Source organism: Nyctibius grandis, chromosome Z, assembly GCF_013368605.1.
Source record: "Nyctibius grandis isolate bNycGra1 chromosome Z, bNycGra1.pri, whole genome shotgun sequence".
In the NCBI taxonomy this organism is placed as follows: Eukaryota; Metazoa; Chordata; class Aves; order Nyctibiiformes; family Nyctibiidae; genus Nyctibius; species Nyctibius grandis.
In genome coordinates this window covers 9,235,708-9,261,119 of record NC_090695.1, presented here as the reverse complement: position 1 = coordinate 9,261,119, position 25,412 = coordinate 9,235,708, and the positions used below count along the sequence as shown (strand labels likewise).

General features: G+C 44.8%; 1 protein-coding gene across 3 annotated transcripts in view; it reads right to left on the bottom strand.

Annotated features, from left to right (window-relative positions):
• The window catches only part of LOC137675936 (phospholipid-transporting ATPase ID-like), a 76,769-nt gene that overhangs the window by 9,776 nt on the left and 41,581 nt on the right, over positions 1 to 25,412 (bottom strand). For all 3 annotated transcript variants that reach the window (XM_068422272.1, XM_068422271.1, XM_068422273.1), the window contains exons 12-22: positions 22,621 to 22,817; positions 21,266 to 21,474; positions 16,531 to 16,574; positions 14,807 to 14,972; positions 13,825 to 14,013; positions 12,898 to 13,013; positions 11,002 to 11,166; positions 7,756 to 7,867; positions 6,569 to 6,674; positions 5,630 to 5,777; positions 3,399 to 3,582 (exon numbers count right to left, since the gene is read on the bottom strand). In XM_068422272.1, the coding sequence (XP_068278373.1) occupies positions 3,399 to 3,582; positions 5,630 to 5,777; positions 6,569 to 6,674; positions 7,756 to 7,867; positions 11,002 to 11,166; positions 12,898 to 13,013; positions 13,825 to 14,013; positions 14,807 to 14,972; positions 16,531 to 16,574; positions 21,266 to 21,474; positions 22,621 to 22,817 (1,636 nt within the window). The remainder of the gene's footprint in view (positions 1 to 3,398; positions 3,583 to 5,629; positions 5,778 to 6,568; positions 6,675 to 7,755; positions 7,868 to 11,001; positions 11,167 to 12,897; positions 13,014 to 13,824; positions 14,014 to 14,806; positions 14,973 to 16,530; positions 16,575 to 21,265; positions 21,475 to 22,620; positions 22,818 to 25,412) is intronic.

Sequence of the window (25,412 nt, the reverse complement as noted above, 5' to 3'; positions counted from 1 at the left end):
TTGATCATATCATTACAGTGAGAGTTTTGATTATCATGGTTTTTAAAAAAGTTCTCTGCATGGGGACACTGTGTAATTCCCTCCCAGCCTTCATAAAAAGTCATACATAAAGTTAAATAATAATATTTTGGGTCATTAATCATTGCAGCAGCATTATGATTTTGGCTGTGGTGATACATTTCCAGTAACTGAGCTTGTATTATTTGAATGAAATTACACCCTCAGTGACAATTCATGTTTTCTTTCTGAATGTTTTCCAACAGCATAAATGCTGTTGCATAACAGCTGCTGTTATGAAAAAATAACTTTAATTAACATTGACATGTGACTTGTATTTACATGCATGCATGTCCATCCGGCAGCCTTAAAATATCGCTCCAGACAAGCAAAATCTTCAAACCCCTTCTACATTTTTCAAACACAGTGCTACAAGGCAGACTGTAGCCTTTTTACATTTCCTGGGCTTTATTAGTTCAATCAAATAATTAGATAGAAGAGTCACGTCTCTTTTGATAGTAACTTGGGTTTATTAAACATGGACATAAGTTTAATGTGACAGCTAATTATACAGCTTTAACTAATGAGAACAATCTTGATGGCTGGAGGTCGGTTAGATTGAGAGGTTTCCATGGAACAGTGAATTGGTAAAATCCCAAAGTCCCAACCCTCTCGTGGGGGGCTGTTAGTTTCTAATTATCATGTACACTTTAACTTGTTTTTCTTATCCTTTCTTTACTGACTGCCTGACTTATCTCCCTTGAAGCTCCCTACTTAGCTTTTTCTTTCTTAATTAAAAGGCTCCAGTTAATCAGTTCTTGCAAATTAACACAAGGAAGATTAGCAATAGACCCTTCTGAATAATCTTAATTTAATTATACCTAGTTAGGGGATTTTTTTCATAAATTCGCTGAGGTAATGCAGCATCAAATGGTGCTCAAGGACAAAGGGTTCTAGAAGCCCGTGTCTTATAATACAAGGGAGATAACTGACAAATGGCGCTACCACAAGGAAATGTTAAAAAAAAAGTCATGTCACATTATACGGACTATATGAAGATTTTCTTTCTGCATTGCAGACAGGCACTCTCTGAAATAAACTTATTTGTTCTTTGTATTGCCCTTGTGATGGTGGCCATGCAGACACACATGTGGACATGTCACAGCCCTGATGGGCTTTTGTCTCTTCTAAGGTAGTGTGATGCACTACCTTAGAGTCATGTCAGAATAGGATGCACTGATAGAGTCACAGAATTGTTCTGGTTGGAAAGGACCTTTAAGATCATCAAGTCCAACCGTTGACTTAGCACTGACAAGTCCACCACTAAACCATGTCCCTAAGCACCACATCTACTCATCTTTTAAATACCTTCAGGGATGGTGACTCCACCACTTCCCTGGGCAGCCTGTTCCAATGCTTGATAACCCTTTCGGTGAAGAAATTGTCCCTGATATCCAATCTAAACCTCCCCTGGTGCAACTTGAGGCCATTTCCTCTCATCCTGTCACTTGTTACGTGAGAGAAGAGACCACCCACACCTCGCTACAACCTCCTTTCAGGTAGTTGTAGAGAGCAATAAGGTCTCCCCTCAGCCTCCTTTTCTCCAGACTAAACAACCCCAGTTCCCTCAGCTGCTCCTCATAAGACTTGTGCTCTAGACCCTTCACCAGTTTCGTTGTCCTTCTTTGGACTCGCAGACTCGATCTCCCCTTAACCAAACCAGCAGCAGTTTGGTGCAGGCTCCAAAGGAGGTGAAGGCCTGAGCTGCAGCCAGACCAAGAACTCCTCTAGGAAACCCACATAGAAGCAGAGACACAGTGAACACCGACAAGTTGTGGGTACGAGGAGTCCATGAGTACCTTTGACATCGTGTGCAATTTGACTAGGAGCCAACCACTTTGTCCCATAAATACGACAGCCTCAGTTGTCCGAGCTCGCCCTGCCAGGCAGCGTGGCTGCACAGCGATGGTCTCCCCCTGAGCTGGGACACCTCCCAAGGCTGCTCCTCGAAGCAACAAGACCTTTTACCAATGTCAGATCGCTGGATGAGCCCAATTTGAATCCTCCTTGGACGGCAACTGGACTGAATGCCAGGCAACTCTCCCCTTTAACAGGGACACCTTTCAGTGTTAAGAGATATCAGTTGTTTAGCTTAAATAAGTCAGTTTTCAATAGAATGAATTAGAGTTATGATGTTGTGTGGTTTAGATGTTGTTTGCTCAGCTTTGCTTAGCACGAGTAGCAAAGTGAAGCCTCAGGCCACAAGCTGAAGCCTCAGGCCACAAGCTGTAAATTCCCACTCAGGTTTACTGAACGTGCACCTACTTAGTCACAACAGCACCTCCTGAGCCGCTGTAAATCGGAAGATACAGAGGCTCCATGGCTACAAACCATCAACAGCAGCTGCAACTAGACAAGGTAACAGCCTGTCTGAAGGCAGTGAAGGAATCCAGTGAGGAACGAGAAGACCCCAGACCCAAATATTGCTACTGCACCAAACCATCACATGAGAGGTGGGTGAATAGTCTATAAGGGTATAATTGCACAGGGATTTCTTTCTTTGGCCTTTCGGACCTTCTCCAGAGGCACGAGCTGACCATGCTGCTGTACCACTCTATTATTATTTTATAAAATCTGATGCCTGAGAGTCTGCTTTGGGAAACCTCGGGTTCGAACTTTGGAGTAAACTAACAGCAGACACCCAGATGGAAAGTAAGTGAAGTGGGAATAAGCATGATGAAACTTTGAAATCTTAGCTAAGTGATATTAAGAATCATGTGTGCACATATAATCCTTTAGCCATAAACACACATCGTCCCCTACCCTTGTGTCTCTTAGACATAAATCATTGACCAAGTCTGGGACTAAGTTTGGATCCAGCCACCCCTAGACTCCTCTCTGAGAAGGAGTTTAGAAAGCAAGGGGGTCCTTTCTGACCCTCGTGACTCGACAGGTAGGTCTCCCTTACCTTTCTGCACCTCCAGTCCCTGTGTCAATCATTCAAAAAATGATTCTAACCTGATTCCCCCACTATATGTTTCCTCCATGTAATAAATAATAGAGTGAACCTTGCCACAGAACTCTGTTAAGTTGCACTTTTATCTGAACTCCTCCGCAACAGGTGAAACAGAGAAGTAGGCTGTGAGTGCAATCTTAGCTTGCTGCCATCCTGGTGGTGGAAGCACAGCAAAGGGCCTTCCTGTATGTCCTGGAAGGCAGGAGACATGAGTAGCCTATAGTGACAGTGCTCTGTAGAAACTTGGGGCACAGGCACTTGGTGCCATGAAGAGGGTGATACAGAAGGCACCCAGATACATGTTCCGGCTGCTAAGCCACCTCAGATAGCTAATGCAGCAGTGAGTCCATTTGCTAGAGCATGCTGGCTGTCGGCCATCACTCACTTTTGATCATGCTGACATCATTGGCGCCATCTCCGATTGCCAGGGTCACAGCCTTCTTGTACTTCTTCACCAGCTCCACCACCTGGGCCTTCTGCAGCGGAGTCACCCGGCAGCAGATCACCACTTTGCACATGCAGGCAGTTCTCACCAGCTCCAGCTCCAGATTCCCTTCCAGTGCATAAGCCTGAGAAGAAGAGAAAATAAGTGTTCAGGTCAGACTAGCAGCAACTCGTGGCCTGACAAAGAGGGTGCAGCGGGAAGGAAATGAGAACTGAGCTAGTTCTTCCATTTGGCAGAAGGAAGGTATGAGATACCCCAAGTGATTCTGTCCATTCAGTCGCAGGGAGCATCCACACCACACAACATCATGCCATGCAGCGTACACCTGCGAGCTTTCTCTTCGGGTGCACTACAGCTGGATTTGCACAACAACTGCTCTAGTTGATGTAACCTGACAGTGCAGCAGCAGTGTCAAACAACACGAACACTAAGTCAACAAAACTGCTGCTAGGCCTGAGACAGCCTTGCTATCTCCATGCAAAAGAGTCTCTGCTTATCCCTCTTGGTTTATTTTTTAAGCTCTAGGAGATCCATGGTATAAATAGAAAATATTTTAATTTGGGAGTACTTAATTAAAAAAAAACATGGAAAAAGCTGAGCTCAGGTTGGCATGACAAAGCAAAACACGAAGATAGGCAGAAGGTAACTTTGCTCTGAGTGCTGACTTTTTAGATCAGTCAGTTGTGTTATTTCTATTCAGGAAGCACAGAGATAATTGGATGTCTGGTCACCCCTCCAGCTCTGCATGAGGAGGAGGGAGCAGTGTTAGATTTTCATATTTCTTTCAGACTGTGCTTTTTGGCTTTGTTCTTTGATGTCTCTTCTCAGTAGACATTAATGGAAGGAATCTACAGCTCTCTCCTCCTCAGAGCCATTACAGTAGGCCCACTGCCCTTTCTGTGTAAGGCAGACAATCCTTAGGCCAGATATCTTTTCTTCTTGAAACAGAGCGCTGTGAGTCACCAGCACCCACGCTTCCCTCCCATCAGTGGCAGGGTTGCTCAACAAGAGAGACCTTTTCATGGCCTAGTTTTAGTACCAGCTGGTCACTGCCATTAGAGATGGCTTTCAGCGCATCATCCTCGCTGCACAGCACTAGCAAAATGTTATCACATAGCAGCTCTATTAATGGTATTGCACACAAATCAACTAGTTGTATGATGATGCCGTTACAGATCCTGCTGTGCTTCTGTTTGTTTGCTGTGTTTAAGCAAGACCACATGTGTGCATAGCCCCAGTGCTGCCATCCCACCCATCTGAACATAGGGATATGGCACTGAACAGATGCTGTGTTTGAGTGGGACTGTATCAGCACTATTACCATTGTCCAAGATCTAGGTTCATAGGAATAAATAAATAACATATAATATTGTCCACACTGTCCTTGTGGTGCACACCCAGGAGAAAGCCATGGTCTTGCTGAGACTGGCTGTGTCCACTCTGCTGCGGGCTGTGTGGACTGGCTGCTTGCACACAGCCCAGATTTGAATTTCTTTGTGCGGGATGTGCCTGCAGTTTCTCTGAGCCTGGTGTTATCTACTCTCTTTTTAAGCAGTTAATGAAAACACTGAATATCAAATAGATGTGGGATAGCTCCCTGCAGATGCTGCTTAACTGTTGTTTTAGTTCAACAATGAGCCCTTAAGAGCCATGCTTTCCAAGCAGTCTTGCACCTGTCACTTAACAATTTCATCTAGACTGCATTACTTCAGTTTGCTTGGAATAACATCATGGGAGAGAGCACCAAACAATTTATTAGTTAGGTTATAAAATATATATCCTATCTGTTAAATACATCTGTTATCAGATATATTTACTAGAATGTGTTCTTGGCGTACTTGAAACCCATGTCTGATGTTAGCTTCTTGCTGCATCCATAAACTGCCTGATTATTTTTCTAGTATCTCTCTGGAAATTAAAATTAATCCAGCTATTCTGCCCCTTCTATTCACATAACATTAGGGCCAACTCTTCCATGTTCCAGTCTTCTGAAACCTTGCCCATCACCTTTGACATCTCAGACAACCACTGAACCTAATCTTCAATTAGGAAAAAAAAAATCCAGTCCTCTTGAGCTGAATTTTTAAAGCATTTTCAGTCTTCCAGTATGTCCCTATCACATTAAGTTCTTAAAAGAACTCAGCCCTAACATCACTTTGAACCTTCCTTACCAGGCTGTGGCCAGTGATAACCAGACCATACACTCCGTTTGCTTGCTCATCAGGTAGAATTTTGGGGGGTTTTGATGATTTTTCAAACTGAATGTTGATTTCATCACTGTCCAGAAAGGAGTCTGGCTTCATCTTTTTCCTTGCATTCCTAAAAAAATAAAGAAAAATAATGAAAAACTTGTGAAGATATCTATCTTTTATTAAATCAACTTGATGAAAATAAAAAAATGATGCTTCCCTTTGATAGTTTAGCTCAATTTCCCCTGTATCCCTACAACAACATGTGTGGTTTAGCTGCTGCTGTTTCTGCAGATCACCAACATGCTTCTGAAACTCTAAGAAGTGTGTACTAAACCTGTGCTGATTTAAAGTCAAACAAATCATCTGAATGCCATGGAGGAGAGCATACCAAAGGGCATCCCAATTTTCTGTGCATGTTGTCTGGCAACCACCTACTTCAAGAGAAAAGGACTAAAAAACTTTGCCATTTTCCACCTAAACCAAAGAACTTGTGTCTACTGGGGAGGCTATGGAGGAAGGCAGATTTCCAGATAATGCTAGAAAAGGACCATATCCAGACAAAGGACCACAATGTGGATGAATGGCAACAGCAGTAGAGCAACAGCATAGCTCAAGCCTGGAGCCAAAGGCTTTACGGCTCCAGATTGCTTGTTGAATGTCAGCTGATATTGCCTGCCTGACTCTGCTTTCTTATACATTTATATAGATTTGACCCCTTGGATCAAGAAATTCAGAGTTTATCCTCAGAGATTTCTACATTGTGTTTAGCTGCTGGATCTTCCAGAGAGCCAGCTAGCCCTTATCTAAGATACCTGAATGAACTGCACCAAGTAAAGCCCACAGGAAAAAAGATGCAATAATACAAAATAAGAATAGTGTCTGTGCACAGCAATGAAGCTGTATATTTCAGCCATTTACCTGAGCTCATTAAGTACATCATCAGATGTGCTGCCTTCAATAACGAAAACATCTTCCATGTCATCATTCAGCAAGTTGCAGGAGTAACCAATATTCATTGCTGTCTCTGGGAAAGATAGATAAACCAGGAAGATGACTGATCCTAGCAGCCCCAAACTCACCCACCGTCTCTGTGGCCTTTTTACACACATGACAAAAGTTCTCTTTCTCAATCAAAAGAGCTCTGAGCCTTTCAAAGTCAACAGTTTAAGAGAGCCAGGAGAGTCACCTTGACGGACGTAGCAGCAAATCTCCCCTAACTGGGCTTTACAAGGCCACAGATAAAAACAATTCCAGCAAAATGAAAAAGCTCAAAACACCCTTTGGCCAACATACTTGGAGCAACAAAAAACATTTCATGTTGATTCCAAAAAAATTTTTCAGGATATTTAACTTTCCCCCGCCTTACCCCCAGAAAAGCCCCAAACCATAGTTTTGAAGAAGAATATCAAGACATTTTGTTCAGAAAATTCTGAAAAAAAATATTTTGGTATTTCATAAGCAAGACTATTACATTTGGAACATGACAAGATGAAACGTTTAATTTTTCTCAAAAATTCTCTGCTCATTTCTTGGAAGAAATTATTTGCAAACACTTTTGGCCTCCCCGAAACACCGTTGTTTCAGTGAAGTTGCTATTTCTCCAAAAGAATTTATTGGAGTCTATTCTCATTTTTTTCCAATTTAATGCTTTCTCCAAAAGCCTATGTTTCCTTAATTTCTATTCTGGATCATTAATGCCAGGACCAAATTGAAACCAACCCGACATCCACTTTAACGTTAAAGTTCCTGGAAAGAATGACAAGATTTTTTCCACCTTCTTTACCAGGATGAACAGCTGTACTAAACTGACACCTTTTCATATGACAGTGACTATGGGATGTTCATTGTCACCTCTCCAAAGGCAAAAGATGCTGTCTTCACCCTGATTCCAGCCTCAGAGCAGGAATTAAGAACACGCACTAGCTACAGCTACCTGGTCTAATTCCAGATAACTGGAGTTTTGCGTAGCTGGCAATGAAGCAAAGCCCTGTAAGTTTGTTCTCTGTACAGTTTTTCAAAGGAAAAAAAGAATGAGAACATGGGTCTTAGCGGAACCATCCATCGGTGGGAGAGAAAAGAAATATCCAAAGCTGTAGCCCCTTTACCTTGTTTGTCTCCAGTAAGAACCCATATCTTAATGTTGGCTTTGGCAAGAGTCTCAATCGTCTGTGGGACTCCATCTTGTAACTTGTCCTCAATGGCTGTGGCACCTAGAAGCTTAATAGAAAACACCAGGGAACCAGCTAAGTCTTCCCATTGATAACAAAGGAGAAAGCATTAGACCTCCAAGTCATTACTCAAGTAAATACAAATGAAATTCAGGAATAAGGTTATACTGATTTTCATTCTTCCTCAGCAAATTTACCGTACAGAGTAGAGCCCATATCCTGCAAATGTTCTAGCTCCCAGTCTCTCAGGATCAGCTGGATCAGAACGTGCATGAAATGATTGGCCAATATTTTTGCAGACCTACAAGTCTATGTTCTTCCACATGTCCCCTTCGCAGCAGATAGAGCTGTCACTGAGGGACAAAGACAGCTGTGGATCCATGTCCTCAAACCTCCATATTCATCCTCTAGTGTGGATCTTGCTCCCAGCCATATTGTACTGCCACAGTCATATGGCTGCTAAGCATCTTCTTGAGCCCACAATAGACCTGTCCCCACCCCTGCCCTACACTGTCATGCAACTAAACCACAGACTGCTCAGAACACAGACCTTCATTACTTTAAAGTTAATGCTTTTTTCTGCATTTTGGAGATACTTGGTGGCTTTAACGTATTGCCAAAGGGACATGAAGGTTTCACTGCGAGCTCAGGTTTAGACAGCATCTGTTACCACCTACCTCCTGCTGTTGGGAGACTAAATTCAGGGGTTGGCTTTAAGCCCAAGATCCCTTTTGGCTTCCTGGGATGTTCATCTCTTATCAGCTATGAGTGTTATCAATGTAGATAACAGCTCTGAGGGAACTTCTCTATAGGGTCTTCAAAACTGTACAATACACATTTTACAGCCGTAGCCCCTGGTCCTGCTAGCGAGCACTTAAATGCTTGTAGCATAGAAAGGCACCTCCTGGCAGTACCTGCTCGTCCGTGGCAGCCTGAGTCTGAGCTGGAAGCCCAAAGATGGACACTAATGGCAAATGTGTCCAGGAACAGAGTACAAGGGCTATCATTCCTCACAGCCATTGTCTCTCTGGAGCTGCAGAAAGGCACAATAGTATTGTTGACAGGCCTTTGCCTGTCTGCCCATGACCTGGTATAAGAGCAGCTGGAGGGACAGTTGTGATGCCTTCCTGATTGTGGATCTTCCTCAGTCTTTAGGTCAATCATTGATAAATAGCATTTTGTCCTGGTTTGGCCCAAACCAGGCCAATTAGTCTTAGAGAAACCAAGGTCACTGCTAAATTCCTCACTGCTTATGAGTGAAGAGCCGAAGGGGGCTCGCACCTGCAGGGAGGAGCAGACAGGGCAGGTGACCCAAGATTGACCAACGAGGTATTCCATCCCATACATGTCATTCTCACTTTCCTATTTATCACTAACCCACTGCCTCCTGGAGGTGGGGCCCAGGAGGGAGGGGCCCTCCTGCCTCCCACTGATTGGTACCAGCTTTGCCAGTTTCCAGTTAAAAGCCTGCAGGTGTGATGGCAGGGGCTACTGCATTTTCCCCTCTGCCCATGCTGGGGGGAGGTACTGCCTTTTCCCCTCTGCCCATGCTGGGGGGAGGTACTGTCTTTTCCCCTCTGCCTGTGCTGGGGGGAGCAACTCTGCCTGAGGAGGATTTCCAAGCTCTTGATCTTGGTTTTGTACATATTTGTATATATTTGGTTATTTCTATTATTATTGTTATTATATTCTTTTTCATTATTATAGTTTATTAAAACTGTTTTAACTTTCCAACCCATAAGTCTCTCTCCCTTTTCCCTTTCCCTTAGGTGGGGGGGAGAGGGTTAACAGAGAGCATCTGCCACCTGGTTAATAGCTGGCCCAGCTTTAAACCGTGACACATTTTTACTACTATTCTCTGAACCTAACCATGTTCTACCCCCTTGTGTCCTTACATCCTCACTCCCCCTAAGGACCCCTAGCAGGAGCCTGCCACACACAGGGACTTCTGCTCTTGCCCATCAACCAGACTATGATACTTGGCAGTCTTCTACACCTCCACAAGACCTTTCTACTTTCTTGCTGACTCTGGCTTTCACACCTGTTCTCTCTCACAAGCCAGGCTTTCCCACACCTGCCCTCTGTTCCTCCCACAGCACCTTCTGGAAGTCAAGTCACTCCTGTACAGAGTACAGAGAAGGGTCTCTTATACACAGTGTTTTCTTCTGAGCCATTCTTCTTCCTGCTGTGGGCCTATCACCTCCTCTCTACTCAGGCCATGAGCTTCATAACCCTTTCTTGCAAGGCAGCTGGTTCCTTAACCTCTTGAATCTCCATGTCTTTCCTGCTTTGAACATGACCCACAGAGCATTTGCATGATGTATTCTCTGGACTGGAGGGTCAGCTTTTTCCGCTACTCTCTTGAGACCCAGAAAGGCATTAGGCTCTGCCCCATGGACTATGCAACTTCCAGAGGTCAGCAGCTCCTTGGCTCACACTTGCTTCTTTCCAGGCCCTCCTGGCATCCTGAGCTTACAGTTAATGGAAGGAGCAACTGTGCAGCTCACAGGATTTCTGAGACTTCAGAAAAGCACTGCTGCGAGTGCAAAAGCTGAATTGCTTCCTCTCAGATCCCACACATCCTTTTCATTCATTATTCATGGCTCTAAATCACAGGCAGACCCCCCCAGGGCATTCAAAAAGCTGTAACAACACTCAAGGAGAAAAAGAATGACTTGAAGATCACAGTTTAGCCCTATTTCAAACTGACACAAACATGTTCATGAACATCATCTCCCATCCTGCCCAGGGCTGCAAGAACAAAGAGGACATTCTGTGAAATGGAAGAGCACAGGGGATTATTCACTGCCTGCCATTTCAAAGACAGAAAAATAAATAGATCAGCCATTTGTACATACAAAGGACAGTGATGAAATATTTGGGTCCATGGCATCTCCCTTAGGCTCTGGTGTGTCATTTCATCATGAGAAAGCTACTCTGACACCTACGTGAGTTAAAATAAAACCATTCCCCTGCACTGGTGGCTGTCACCCCAGTTACAGGCTCCTGATGGAGGTGCCAGTGAAAACCCAGGACTGCCATATTCCTAGCCACTCCCATCACACAACCCACTGAGCTGTTTGCAGAGCAATGTTTACCGAAGCCATACTGAGCTGTTTATTGACAAACCACCATCCTCACTGCCTCCCCCAGAGCTTGGCCCAGATTCCCTGAAACACCAACCATTAGGTCTTTTTCAATCTCTTCATATAACTCCGACAATTTATCTTCCCGTCCTTCCAAGGCAGTGCTTGCTTCATGGTGACGCCCGATCCAATCCTGAAAGTAGTCTTCGTCCAGGTTTTTATAGGCCACCACAAGTGTCCTCAGACCTTCACCAGCAAACTCCTGTGAGACAGTGGTGAGGCAGAATAGGTCAAAGAAGAATGGTCTGCTCATTTGGGCTTACAAAGGACCCTCGGAAAGGAAATGGCTATCTGTAAAAGCTTCTTGCCTAAAGTCTGCAGAGGAAAGGTGAAAAAAATCACACCTTAGATCACAAACACTGGGGTACTTTTTAAAAACTAGTCCCAGACCACTTTATCATTGCAATCCACAGTCCTTACAAAGAAAAAATGCAAAAGGTCTTTCCTACTTGCTGTCTCTAAAACTTTATATTAACCAGGCAGTTATTTCCCAGGCTCATATTTCTCAACAACACATTCAGAATAGTGAGACCTAATTAAACACTGAACACAACCTTGAATTTAGGACCTGGGCTCAACATTTTTGGGTTACAACTGCTGGCTGAAATGTACAGCATGAACACAGTCAGTCATGACATCTCAGCAAGTCCCTGTAACAGTGCTTTCTGCAGTGTTTTGTGGAATAACAGAGAACGGTTTGTGAAAACTGATATGTTCCCCCAGGCTTGAAGTAGAGGTGCACCAGGAACAGGCCACGTCCACAGCTCTGCTCTGACCTCTCCTTTGCCAGCAACTTTCTCTGCCTCCCCCAGGCAGTGAGCAGAGATGTTTTTGCTATCAGGAGCTTATGGGTCAAGATCAAAGGGAGAGCAGGGACAAGTAACATTACAGTGGGGGTCTGCTACAGGCCACCTGACAAGGAAGACCTACTGGATGAGGCCCTCTACAGACAGACAGGTGTAGCTTCACGTTCACAAGCTCTGGTCCTCATGGGGAACCTCAACCACCCTGATATCTGTTGGAGGGACAACACAGCAGGGCATAAGCAATCCAGGAGGTTCCTGGAAGGCGTGGATGACAACTTCCTTCTCCAAGTGATAGAGAAGCCGACGAGGAGAGGTGCCATACTGGACCTTGTTCTCACCAACAATGAGGGGCTGGTGGGGGATGTGAAGCTCAAGGGCAGCCTTGGCTGCAGTGACCATGAAATGGTGGAGTTCAAGATCCTTAGGGCAGCGAGACGGGTGCACAGCAAGCTCACTACCCTGGACTTCAGGAGAGAAGACTTTGGCTTCTTCAGGGACCTGCTTGGGAGAGTACCTTGGGATAAATCCCTGGAGGGAAGAGGGGCCCAAGAAAGCTGATTAATATTCAAGAGTCATCTCCAGGCTCAGGAGTGATGCATCCCAACCAAGAGGAAGCCAGACAAAAATGCCAGGAGGCTTTATGGATGAACAAAGAGCTTCTGGACAAACTCAAACTGTGGCCCTTTACTGATCACCTGAGTTACTCCGATCCAAGGCATGCTTGAATGTATCAGGTGCATGCATTGTAGAGTAACAGCAGACTTGAATGGAATTTAGTTGCCAAAACATAGATGCATTGTGCCATTTCAGGCGTTTCATCTATCCTGCCTGGCTTCCAGCTCCTACTCCAGAGAAATACAGGTCTTCTGAATGTCCTGCATTGTATTTGCTGTCTCTGTCCAGATGTCCTGAAGCAGTTCAAATGGCACCTGCTGCCCATGCTTAGGCAACTGATTTGAGACCTAAGGCTTTGTAAATTAATTTCTCTTTCCATTCCATAATTAAAAAATTGGTGCTTAGGTGCTGTTTCTGAAATCTGTTTTTTGTCTCAACACCAAGTACATTTCCGTATCTGGAGAAAAGGAAACCATCAAATGCAGAGATGTTGTGCAGATAGAAACACTTACATTGAGGTGTTCTGTGGTCTCCTCTTTGAGAGACTCGCAGGATGAATTAAGCAGTTCATAAAGAATGGTGTCAGCCCCCTTGCAGTACAAAGTTAAGTCACCTTCTGGACTCCGCACTATAAGAAAGAGGAAAAGAAATGCTGCAAATCCCAGACTGAGTTACATGGGATTCATAGCACTTGAATAAAATCAAAAAAAGGTTTTTAGAAGTGTCCAGACTCTGCCAAGTGTTGGCAAACTCCCAGGAATCAAGACAAGCTTTGCTTAGAGCAGAAGATAATACAACTACTCTCCACATTAGCGGTAGCCACAGAGGCAACTGTATCCAGATCGCATTGGTCTGAGCAGGTGCTCAGAGGGTTCTATGTGGTTTCTACAAGCAGCACTTCACACAGGACTTCTGCATTCAAAAGTCAGGAACAATTTGTTCTTAGGGAACTGGTCCTGCTGCTTCTACTGCTCCTAGCAGTAACGGTACTACCACTCTCTTGCTACAGTTGTGAGATTCCAATCCCTTAAGTAGCTGAGGACATTGGAGGGTTAATGAAAGCTACAAGAAGTTTCTTGAATCATTACTCCATTCTCCTTCTGGGAGAGTGGACTTCTCTGCTTGTCCTTGCTTTCTCCTTTCCCACTTCCTCAGTTATCGCTGATAATTTTGAAGCTGATTGATTAGGAGCATGGCCTTTCCTGCATTGTCATGAAGGATGTAAGATACGCAAAACACCTGCCTAAGTTAGGTGTTTATTTAGCACTGTTGCTGTGTAATAGAAAAGTCAAGGCAGCCCATCTGAAGCGCTCAGACATAAATGTTATTCAGAAAGCATTGCAAAGGACGTCTCCTAGGAAAAGGCATCACAGCAGAATGAGGGTCAACTTGAGAGCCTAAAAAGTCAGGAAGAAAAGAAAGGAGCAAAGGGAACATACCAATAACAGACATCCGCTTGCGAACATTGTTGAAATCAAGAATAGCCAGGAGTTTGTAGATTTTTGTTTCTCCCATTTCTACGATGGTGATGGTCTCCGGTGTGCGAGCCCTGAACACAAATCCAAAGTTTCTAGCAGCAGTGACAAGGGCTCCCTCGTCAGGAGATTGAGCCTGATACACCAAGTTACCTGGCACGCAAGAAAAAAAAGTAGTGTGACTTCTGCCTTGTTTCAGAGGCTAAACAAATACAAAATCAAAGACATTATATAGCAGTTAACCCTTCACATTTCTGTCTATCCCCAGAGGTGCAGCACTAAAAAGCACCTTATGTCCACACGTCTCCATCAAGTCCCATCAACTCATCCTCCAGGACAGTGCAAGAGGCCCCCTAGACTCTTTTGGGGTCTTCTATCGTTCTCTTTGGAGACTATCAGATCTCACTGAGAGGACAACTTCCTTGAGTTTAACCTGTTCTAGTTACATATGCATGTATTTTTCTCATCAGTATTTTCACCTTATACATGTCAATTAATGGTTCTAGACTTTAAAGCACAGTTTTCACTCTGTCTGGGATTTGAGGAGACTGACCCAGTACCTGTGGGAACACTGGATAGAGCTAATGAGTCTCCAGTGGATAGGTGCTCTATGCTCTTTGCTTTATGGGACTTGGTGCAGAGTAGAGAAAGAGTTGGGCAAGCCTTCTGCCACGTCAGGGAAGCTGTGGCACCTGCAATTTCCGCACTCCAGAGATGTGGTGTTTGCAGTAGTGTCAGCTCCACCACAGGAACACACAGGGAGTGGAGACCCTGGTCCTTTCTCTTCCCATGTGGCATCTCCAAAGACACTGATTTATGTGTAGCCACATACTACAGAAAATCACCAAGGAGCCAAAAGGACCAATAACAGCTTCTGTGGAGAGAAGACATACTGTGGTGCAGGCTGAACATAACCACTCAGTCTGGTGCCTCCAATGGTCCTCACCTTCCTTCTTCTCTTCTGGCATCACTGTGTGACAAAGTGAGAGCAGACGAAAGAACCTGTGTGTTGGGACATCACTCAGCTTCACAGCTTCCACCAGACTATGGTCATAGAAGGCAAACTTCGGGTCGGCTAACTGGTTGTATGAGAAATCAACCTTCTCTGTGTTCTGCAAAAATATGGTTTGGTGTTATTTGTGGAGCTGTCACATGACTGTACACCAGTGCCTGCCCATCATAGTCCCCCTCTCTTCCCTGCATATACAAAGGGCCCTCTTCTTCAGGGCTATTCGTGACAGAGACCGATGAGTCTATGTAAGTGGGAGGTCATGAAAGCTACTTATTTACAGGAAAGGACAGGCACTTGAGGTGCCTTTTAGAGCATCACTCAGGCTGAGAACCTGATTAGCTAAAGATGCCTCTCTGTACGACAGCAAATGGTCCTACAGAATCCCTGCCAAAGGATTTTTATAGTAAAGAAATGCCTGCTTGGAGGCATCATGCTCCTGATTTCAATGGCTGCCTGTTACAGGGGAATGTAAAAGCCCTGTTCAAAACAATTCAAAAGGCCGTGTTGTCCACCTTATTTTCCCAAAGCAAGAAAAAATCCTGATACGGAAAAAAATGACAGACAAGTGATGTAAAGGTTCAACTCCCCAGGCACTGCCCATTTCATCTAAACACAAGGAGCCCCAAGCAGAGGGGAACATAGTGGAAAAATGGCCAAAAGCTCACAGTGTGATGTGTCATGGAGAAATGCACTGCTGAGCCTGCCAGAGACGATTCTAACTCCCACCCCATCTCTGGTGAGCTCAGAGTTTCCAGGATGGGAGTCATCCTTTTGACCTCTGCAAGCTGACATTCAGCACTTACTGCAAGAGCACAGGCCCACCCCACACACACACTCATCTGGCAGCAAGGTCCAGGCGCTGCAAGACTGTGGGTGTGTGGGCAGCAGTCTTTAGACCTGCAGGACTCTGCTCCGGTGAGTATCATGGGCAGAAGGAGCTGTTGGGCAGCTGGTTGGCAGGACACCATCATGTCACCCCAAGAATGTCAGCTCTTTGCATTTTGCTGCCTGGGCGAGGGCAGCCTGGAGGCACAGCACTCGGCACAAATAGCTGATTTCAGTGTGTAATTTAAGTTCAAATGGCCTGGAAATGAATCATCGGAACAAGGAGTGGGATTTTCATCATCATCTTGCCATTTGATACTTGGATTACTGCATGCAGTTTTCAGACATATTAGAAATCCAAGATGTGGGTTTGTGCCAGCAAGCAGAGGCTAGATAGAAATGAAATCACCCATTTTCACACTTCCCAATGTCCCCAGACATAAGCAAATTTGACATTGACCGTGTTATCAATATTGACTGAACTTACTGACTCCTCATCAAAGCTTTAATTAACTGCCAAGGATAATAAAATTCACCAATGTCCAAGTTCCCAACAAACATCAGTGGACAAGTATTCAAGAGGAGCTGTGCATGCACTGGGATGTCATGTGAAGCTGAGGGAACAGTGGGCACTCAGGCTACCCGACCTGCAGGTTTAAACCAGGCTTACTGGAAGGGAATGCAACTCTGGCAATCTTCTGACACCCACAAGAACATATATCCCTATTGCCAGGGTCAAGAGCATGAGCTATTTCTGGGTGGGTTGTGTCCACTAGCACTTCGGCAGGCAGGTTGACAGAAAGCACAGATCCTGCTAGCACTTGAGCACTTACCTCATTTATTTCTACCCTTTGCCCAGACATATCATACACATCACCTGCAAGCAAGAAAGACGGAGGTTATAGCCACAAACTCCAGATAAGTGCAGTGTCTGAGCTTCTCTACTACAAAAATTTGTTAAAGTATTTTGAAGCTAGTATCTGATTAAAAAGTTTCAGTAAGCATAAATATCTTGACATAGGTACTGGTGACTGATGATTAATATCAATCAGTTTCTATGTTAATCCGTGACAAAATGCAGAGACTGACAGATGCTTGAAACACAAAGCAGTTACCATAAAAATGACTGGCGTTTGGGTAAAGAAGACTTGACTCAAGCTGAACCCAGAAAGGACTTAGTGCTAGGTAGGAAACGAAGGTGCTCTCAGGGCATGACTTTTCTTGTACCTTCGCTTTTGAATGTGAGACAAAATCCAGCTCCTGGATTGTATTGTGTTTGCAACAGTCCCTGGACAACCACAGAGAAGGAGTTGTCAAAGCCCATTCTTCCACGTCTAGGTAGCAAGGCTGCTCCATTCATTTTTCCCTGAACTGATGATCTGGTCACAGAAATGGAAGACATCTCATCCCCAGGAAACACTGTTGAAAGTTCTTCTGCCTGAAGGAAATTTCACTTGAAAGGTCTGAACTGTGCCCAGTCCAGCCAAATTCAACACTTCATTGAAGTAAGATTGAAATACAGTTAATTACATGAATGATAGATCCATACCTGCACCAGCAACCTCAACTGTGACCGCAGTCAATTGTAGGTACTGGTATTCCCTCACAAAAGCCCTGAAGGTGTAGAAAAATCTCAGAAGCCATGTCTCCTGACAACTGCAGATCAGTTGATCCCCTGCGAACTGTAACTGAGAGGCTTTTAGACACCTCCTTCCCAATGGGAAACCTAAGCCTCCAGAGTATCCTCCCTGGCAGCAGAACTTCATTCCTCCTTTCTGGCATGGCTTTCCCAAATGCCCTCGAGCAGCAAATCCAAAGAAGTATATTCTGGGGAAGAAGCTAAGCATTTAGAAAAGTATAAGCAATAGACTGTCTGCCTTCTTTCTGTGTATTTCCCATTCATTTCTTGAACATACATCCTGTGTCTGTGTTTGGTGATGACATCCACTTTGGAAAAGTCAACTACATGACACAAGAAGGAACAGATTGAATATTTTTCAAACTGTTTGGCAGCACTAATGTTGGCTACCATAGTAGCACTGTTTGAGATATGGTGGTCTCCAGTTATACACAAAACAAGATTTACAGGAAAAAATAACTTTTACTGGGCCAGGTGATAGCACTGAGAAAAAAGACACACTTTCTGTTACACCAGTCCATCAGCAGGTCTGACACAGGCAAAACAAGCATCAATCTACAAATAAGCAGTGACTAATTTCTCAGGGGAGGAATCTAATGATGTTAACCAATTAGTGTGATGTTAATCAAGTTTGTGAATTGTTAGCACCTCTTCAGCAGTATGAAGAAAACTGCCCGGGGCCATATAATGAATGAGTCTTTTAAGTCAATGACTGTAACAGAGCTAACAACATTTGCTTCCCATTTTTTCCAACTCTGTACAAACTTGTCTCTCTTCTGGTAGGTGAAGTATAGAATCATAGAATCATAGAATGGTTTGGGTTGGAAGGGACCTTAAAGGTCATCTAGTTCCAACCCTCCTGCCACAGGCAGGGACACCTTCCACTACACCAGGTTGCTCAAAGCCCCATCCAACCTGGCCTTGAACACTGCCAGGGAGGGGCATCCACAGCTTCTCTGGGCAACCTGGGCCAGTGTCTCACCACCCTCACAGCAAAGAATTTCTTCCTAATATCTAATCTAAATCTCCCCTCTTTCAGTTTCAAACCATCCCCCCTCATCCTATCACTCCATGCCCTTGTAAAAAGTCCCTCTCCAGCTTTCCTGTAGCCCCTTCAGGTACTGGAAGGCTCCTGGAAGGTCTCCACGAAGCCTTCTCTTCTCCAGGCTGAACAGCCCCAACTCTCTCAGCCTGTCTTCATAGGATAGGTGCTCCAGCCCTCTGATCATCTTCGTGGCCCTCCTGTGGACTTGCTCCAATAGCTCCATGTCCTTCTTCTGTTGGGGGCCCCAGATCTGCACACAGTACTCCAGGTGGGGTCTCACAAGAGCGGAGTAAAGGGGCAGAATTACCTCCCTCGACCTGCTGGCCACGCTTCTTTTGATGCAGCCCAGGATACGGTTGGCTTTCTGGGCTGCAAGCACACACTGCCGGGTCATGTTGAGCTTCTCGTCAACCATCACTCCCAAGTCCTTCTCCTCAGGGCTGCTCTCAATCCATTCTCCTCCAGCCTGTATTTGTGCTTGGGATTGCCCCGACCCACATGCAGGACCTTGCACTTGGCCTTGTTGAACTTCATGCGGTTTGCAAAGGCCCAGCCCTCAAGCCTGTCAAGGTCCCTCTGGATGGCATCCCTTCCCTCCAGCGTGTCGACCACACTGCGCAGCTTGGTGTCGTCGGCAAACTTGCTGAGGGCGCACTCAATCCCACTGTCCATGTCGCTGTCAAAGATGTTAAACAGGACCAGTCCCAATCCCAACCCCTGAGGAATGCCACTCGTCACTGGTGTCCACTTGGACACTGAGCCATTGACCGTAACTCTTTCAGTGCGACCATCCAGACAATTCCTTATCTACCGAGTGGTCCATCCGTCAAGTCCATGTCTCTCCAACTTAGAGACAAGGATGTCGTGTGGGACAGTGTCAGATGCTTTGCACAAGTCCAGGTAGATGACATCAGTTGCTCATCCCCTATCCACCAGTGCTGTAACCCCATCATAGAAGGCCACCAAATTTGTCAGACATGATTTGCCGTTGGTGAAGCCATGTTGGCTGTCACCAATCACCTCCTTGATTTCCGTGTGCCTCAGTATAGTTTCCAAGAGGATCTGCTCCATGATCTTGCCATGCACCGAGGTGAGACTGACTGGCCTGTAGTTCCCCGGGTATTCCTTTTTCCCCTTCTTGAAGATGGGCGCTATGTTTCCCCTTTTCCAGTCAGTGGGAACTTCACCAGACTGCCACGACTTCTCAAAAATAATGGATAGTGGCTTAGCAACTTCACCTGCCAGTTCCCTCAGGACCTGCAGATGCACCTCATCAGGTCCCATGGACTTGTGCATCTTCAGGTTCCTTAGATGGTCTCAAACCTGATCTTCTCCTACAGTGGGCAGTTCTTCATTTTCCCAGTCCCTGCCTTTACCTTCTGCAACTTGAGTGGTGTGGCTAGAGCACTTGCCAGTGAAGACTGAGGCAAAAAAGTCGTTGAGTAGCTCAGCTTTCTCCATATCCCAGGTAACCAGGTCTCCCATTTCCTTCTGGTGACGGCCCACATTTTCCCTAGTTTTCCTTTTATCACTGACATACCTATAGAAGCTTTTCTTGTTGCCCTTGACATCCCTGGCCAGATTTAATTCTATCAAGGCTTTAGCTTTCCTAACCTGATCCCTGGCTGCTCAGACAATTTCCCTGTATTCCTCCCAGGCTACTTGTCCTTGCTTCCACCCTCTTTAGGCTTCCTTTTTGTGCCTGAGTTTATCCAGAAGCTCCTTGTTCATCCATGCAGGCCTTCTCGCATTTTTGCCTGCCTTCCTCTTTGTCGGGTTGCATCGCTCCTGAGCCTGGAGGAGGTGGTCCTTGAATACTATCCAGCTTCCTTGGGCCCCTCTTCCCTTCAGGGATTTATCCCAAGGGACTTTCCCAAGCAGGTCTCTGAAGAGGTCAAAGTCTGCTCTCCTAAAATCCACTGTGGTGAGCTGGCTGCGCGCCCTCCTTGCTGCCCTATGGATCTTGAACTCCACCATTTCATGGTCGCTGCAGCCAAGGCTGCCCTTGAGCTTCACGTCCCCCACCAGCCCCTCCTTGTTAGTGAGAACAAGGTCCAGCATGGCACCTCTCCTCATCGGCTCCTCTATCACTTGGAGAAGGAAGTTGTCATCCACACATTCCAGGAACGTCCTGGATTGCTTGTGCCCAGCTGTGTTGTCCTTCCAACAGATGTCAGGGGCACTGCAACCAGAGCTTGCAAACAGAAAGTGGCGCGTCAGCCAGAGCGTGGCACGGCAGTTTGCGCGGCAGTTCGCACAGCAGTTCACGCAGGCAGGGCATGCGGGGAGGGCTAAAGACAAATGATCTGGCCATCGACTAGGTGCGGAGTGAAGGTTCGGCTACCGGAATAGGATGTGGAAAACCGCTGCTCATGACATGAGAAATTGTTGAATGTGAGAGATAACAGTGTGAGAAGCTGACAAAATTTGCAGATAACACCCTGGGGGATGGAGTTAGTTATGTGAGTTATGTATTATGTTTTGCAGGGTTAGCAATACTGGGGTAACCATGTCAATAATACCATAAAAGGCTTAGATTACCTTGGCAGTGATGTCAGAAAAAAGATATTTGAGTGCAGATGCAGTAAAACTGGGACCAATGAGGAAAAAGGAATAAGGTGCAGGTTCTTTAGTGGGACAATACTGGGGAAGAAAAAGGAAGGTAAAAGGGTGGCAAAAAGGGGAAACAAGGGACAGGAGAATGATATTAAGATATGCAAATGATGTAATCAGGGCTTTCCAGGCATCCCTGATGGCCAACCCTGTACTTGATCACTGCAGCTTCTTACAAGACTCTCTCTTCTGGATGTCACATTTAGTCTCTGTCGACCAAGAGTCATATAATAGAATAAAACCCAGAGAATAAGACAAATAGATAACATACCATAGGATTTGCCATTGATGGAGCACTTGTTGAAACACATGATGTTTTGAGTCAGAGTTCCTGTTTTGTCTGAGAAGATGTACTTGATCTGCCCTAGCTCTTCATTGAGTGTAGTGGTACGGGCCTGAGCCGGCGTGTCATTCAGGGGATAATACATTTTACGGTCCCAGTCAATGTAGAAACTGTTACCCAAGCGTATAATCTCTACACTGGAGAAAGAGAAGGTGATGGAATATTCATTAGTTTAAGGGACAAGATCTTTATCTTCAGCACCACCATTAGCGATTGCAATTAGAAGACAACTTTGAAGCTAATGACAGGGTGTACTCATCAGGTTGTCCTCAAGTGGCCTGCAGTAAGCAAAGCTGAAGCAAGTCCGACTGAAATTATGTTAAGTTTATAGCACATTCCTTTATTTATAAAACAATGTCTTATAAATGTATTTGAAAAGTTTCAGAACTTTTCAGACTGAAAAGTGAGGCAGGAACAGTGGGTTTCACTTGGTGCAGTTTTGGGAGTGGTGCTCAGATGGGGAGGGTTTCCAGCAGGGCTGTGGGCTGGGCTGAGTCCAGTGCTGTGGGATGAGCACAGCCATGGCTCAAACAACCCAGAGCTCCACAATAAACGAGTCATTGTGTCACTCAGTACAACCAAGGAGCTGGATCAGCTCGCAGATGACATGAATTTCCACCTTGCTGCTAGTGTGACATGCTGGACAGGAACGGGATTAATTCCTCATATTCACAAACTCAAAAGAGAGTCTCAGTACCAAAGCTGCCTGAAGAGTAAGGTGCAATGATAAATTATACAGGCCTACTCCATTTACACCCAAACCTCAAGGTTTTGAGAGTGTCACAAACACATTGCCTGCCTTTTACACCTGCTTGCCTATCTGCAATAACCAACATAGCACTATGTTCTCTGGGAGGTGGCAACATTCACTCTGCTCATATAGCACCAAATACCATGGATCCTCAACCTGATTACACCTACTTACCTGGCAATCCACTCCTCACATGAGCCCTACAACCACCTCAAAGAACGTGCCGTTCACTTTGTTTGATGGGCAGTGCAAGACGCTACCAGTAACAGGCTTCCAGTCTTACTCCTACAGCATCCTACACCTCCCCTTTAACTGCAAAATCATCCTTTCATCTTCCAGGGCTCACTGCTGTCCATGCTCCAACCCTGACAAAGTCCTCCGAAGGCAGCAGAAAGAAGAAAAGAGTTGCTGTGGTTGTGTGTGGTCATCCACAATGGGGTTGCATTTGTGTCTAGAGAAAATGCCGCTCCCAGCTAAGGCAAAAGCTAAACCTCTCCTAAGATGAAATATGAAAGAAGGTTCTGGCACTTACCTGACATAGAGCGAAATTGGCACCACTGTGTTTAGAATGATCACATATGACCAGAACATGAGGAAGCCGGAGTAGGAGGCAGAGTTGACGCCTTCTGCCCAGGGCAAATAGACTTGGAAGTAGTAGCCCTTATCATACTCCCAGATGCCATTACCGATGGCTAGAATAAGACACATCAGTGCTAAAAATGCAAAGATCTGAAAAAAAAAACCAACCCAAAAATATTGCAGTTTAGAAACAAGGAATTTATTATGTACAGGTTAATCAGAAGACTCTAATAAGATTGGGCTGGACAGCCTGAATCACAGGCAAATATTCCTAGGAGTGAAGGAGGAAAACCAGCAAAGTTACAACACTTATACCTCAAGGACAAAATTACACAGTGCAGAGTCTGGCAATTTGGATTCACAAGATCTCAAACATCTGGCGATTTAAGTCCCAAATAGACACCTAAACCAGGGTTTTCATGGGCAGCTGGCTGCAGAACATCAAATGTTGTTAGAGGTGAGATGAGCTGCGGGTCCTCAAACATCTGGCTGCACATTTGGGAATAGAAACTGCCTGGAGGACTTTACCTGGCCATTGCTGGATGTATCATAGTTTTTCTCACATTTCTGAAAAACTACTAAAGACAATTTGTAACACAGAAAATCTATCACTGCGCGTGCTGGCATTCACTACTGGATGTCATTCTGATGGTTAAAGGAGAGTTAATCACTGACTCAGAACTGATGGTTTTCTTAGTACCTGCCATCATAACCTGATTACGTTTCCTTTGAGCAAACAGAAAGCATCACGAACCAGTGATGCGTATCCTTGGACTTTAGAGAAGCCTATCTCCTGAAGCCTAAAGCGACTGGGAAGAGAATTTCAAAGTGGGACACCTTAGTGAAAACTGGGACTTGCTCAGGAACACCAGTTAATAGACAAAAAGACATTACATAGGTCATAAAGAATTTTGAATTAAAAGAAAACAAAAACATAGCAATACAATTATGTGGAAAAGTATCCAAAAAGAAGGGGAAGAAGGGAATGTAACAGAAATTAATATAAACTGCAAGGAAATCTAGAACTACAAACTTACAAACATTGCTGGAAAGTTGGTAGTTGTATTGCTGAGGTAATCTATGAGACGAGAAAGGTTACTGAATCACTTGATGAAAAGTTCACATACGTCCAACTTGAATTTTAATACCAAGAAGCTGCTATAAGGGGACTTGCAGTAAGTAAAGGTGCTGGGCTGAGTTTCAGGGGACACATTTATTTCCCGCTTCAGTAGTAGCTTTTCTATTTAATTGTGGGAGGCCCAATGAATTACTCCACTTGTGAAATGGAGAAAATATTGCTTGCTGGTAAGGAATGTGGTGCAGTGTTTTTAAACCTCTGTGACCAGCAGTAAAAACAGACTTCGATTTGTGCTGTTGTAATCATCATGACTTAAGGATATATAAGAGGCATGACCTGGGGACAGGTAATGTCCTTTATTAAACCAATAGACACAGACAGAGAAAATAGACAAGCCTGTCCATTTTTACAGATATTTCTGTTGGTCAAGTAAAAGTTACTACTTCTCTCTGCAGACCTTGCCTGTTGTAAATTAAATTAATTAGAACAGCCAGTTTGCTCTTCTATCTTATCACTGTACCCCGAATGACTCTTCGCTGCCTCACAGGTTAAAAATTGTCAGTTTGTAGAATACCACAATCCATGTAGGAAATTCAACGTATGATTTAGCAACAGAAATACACATGGGGCAAGACAGCAGCTAAACTTTCCCATACCACAGCAGCTCTTGTCTATGACTGCACTTCCTTTATGCACATTTTGCTTTATGTGCATTTTGCTGTCAATGCTCTCGTCCCTAACAGCTCAGCTTCTGTGCAATACTCGTGCTTACACAAAGGTTCACTGACATGTTGTTTGCTTTGAGACGAACGCAAAAGACCGAGCCGTTAGAAGCAGCCCTGGAGATTAATTTCTGTGCAGAGAAACAACTGTGTGCAGGGTGTTGTAATCATAACCACAGCTCTGCAAGAGAAGAATGTGAAAAAACCCTGATCGTAGGCTTGTGAATGCTCATGGAGCTTCCCAGCGTGAACATCCTCTCTCTCTGGGTCCTGCCCTTGCAGTGCCTGAGAAAGATCCTCTGCAGGACTGAGTGGGATTTTTGTAAAGAGCAGGTGACTTTTGACAAACATTTCCTGTTGTCTGTGAATTAAAGCTGTCTTGGTTTCTTTATTGGCACTTTGAGTTCTGCTCTGGGGTTTGAAGCAATAAGTTGTTTAAGAGATGAAGATGACAGCCCTGTTTCTCTGAAAACAGGCTCCCCGCAGCCTGCTAAAAAGCAAGTTTTGGAGTAAAAAGGATTCCTGGAGCTGGCAGGTGCATCGTCGAAGGAGCAACATTCACATCTCTCTCAGATATCCAAGAAACACTTCCAAACATGAAAAAACAGCTATGGTTGCCATCTGGAAAGGTTCACTCCTGATTAACCCTTGTTGGGACAGACCAGCGCAGCCTTTAACCAGGACTCCATTGGCCAGCCCTTCTTAAACACTGCTTTGTGCCTGAAAGTTTTATGGACAATTAAACACAAAATAGTTTTGCCAATGTCAACATGGAACAAGTTTCATTACACTTAAAAGGAGCTATTTATAGCAAGCTGTGTCTGCTTTGTATTTTCAAATTCAAGAGTGCAACATACTGCCTCTTTTTATGACCACATTTTGTAACCTTCGACCACCCAGTGAGCTGGAAAGACCTGTTGCCACATCCCCTTGGGTGTGTGAAGA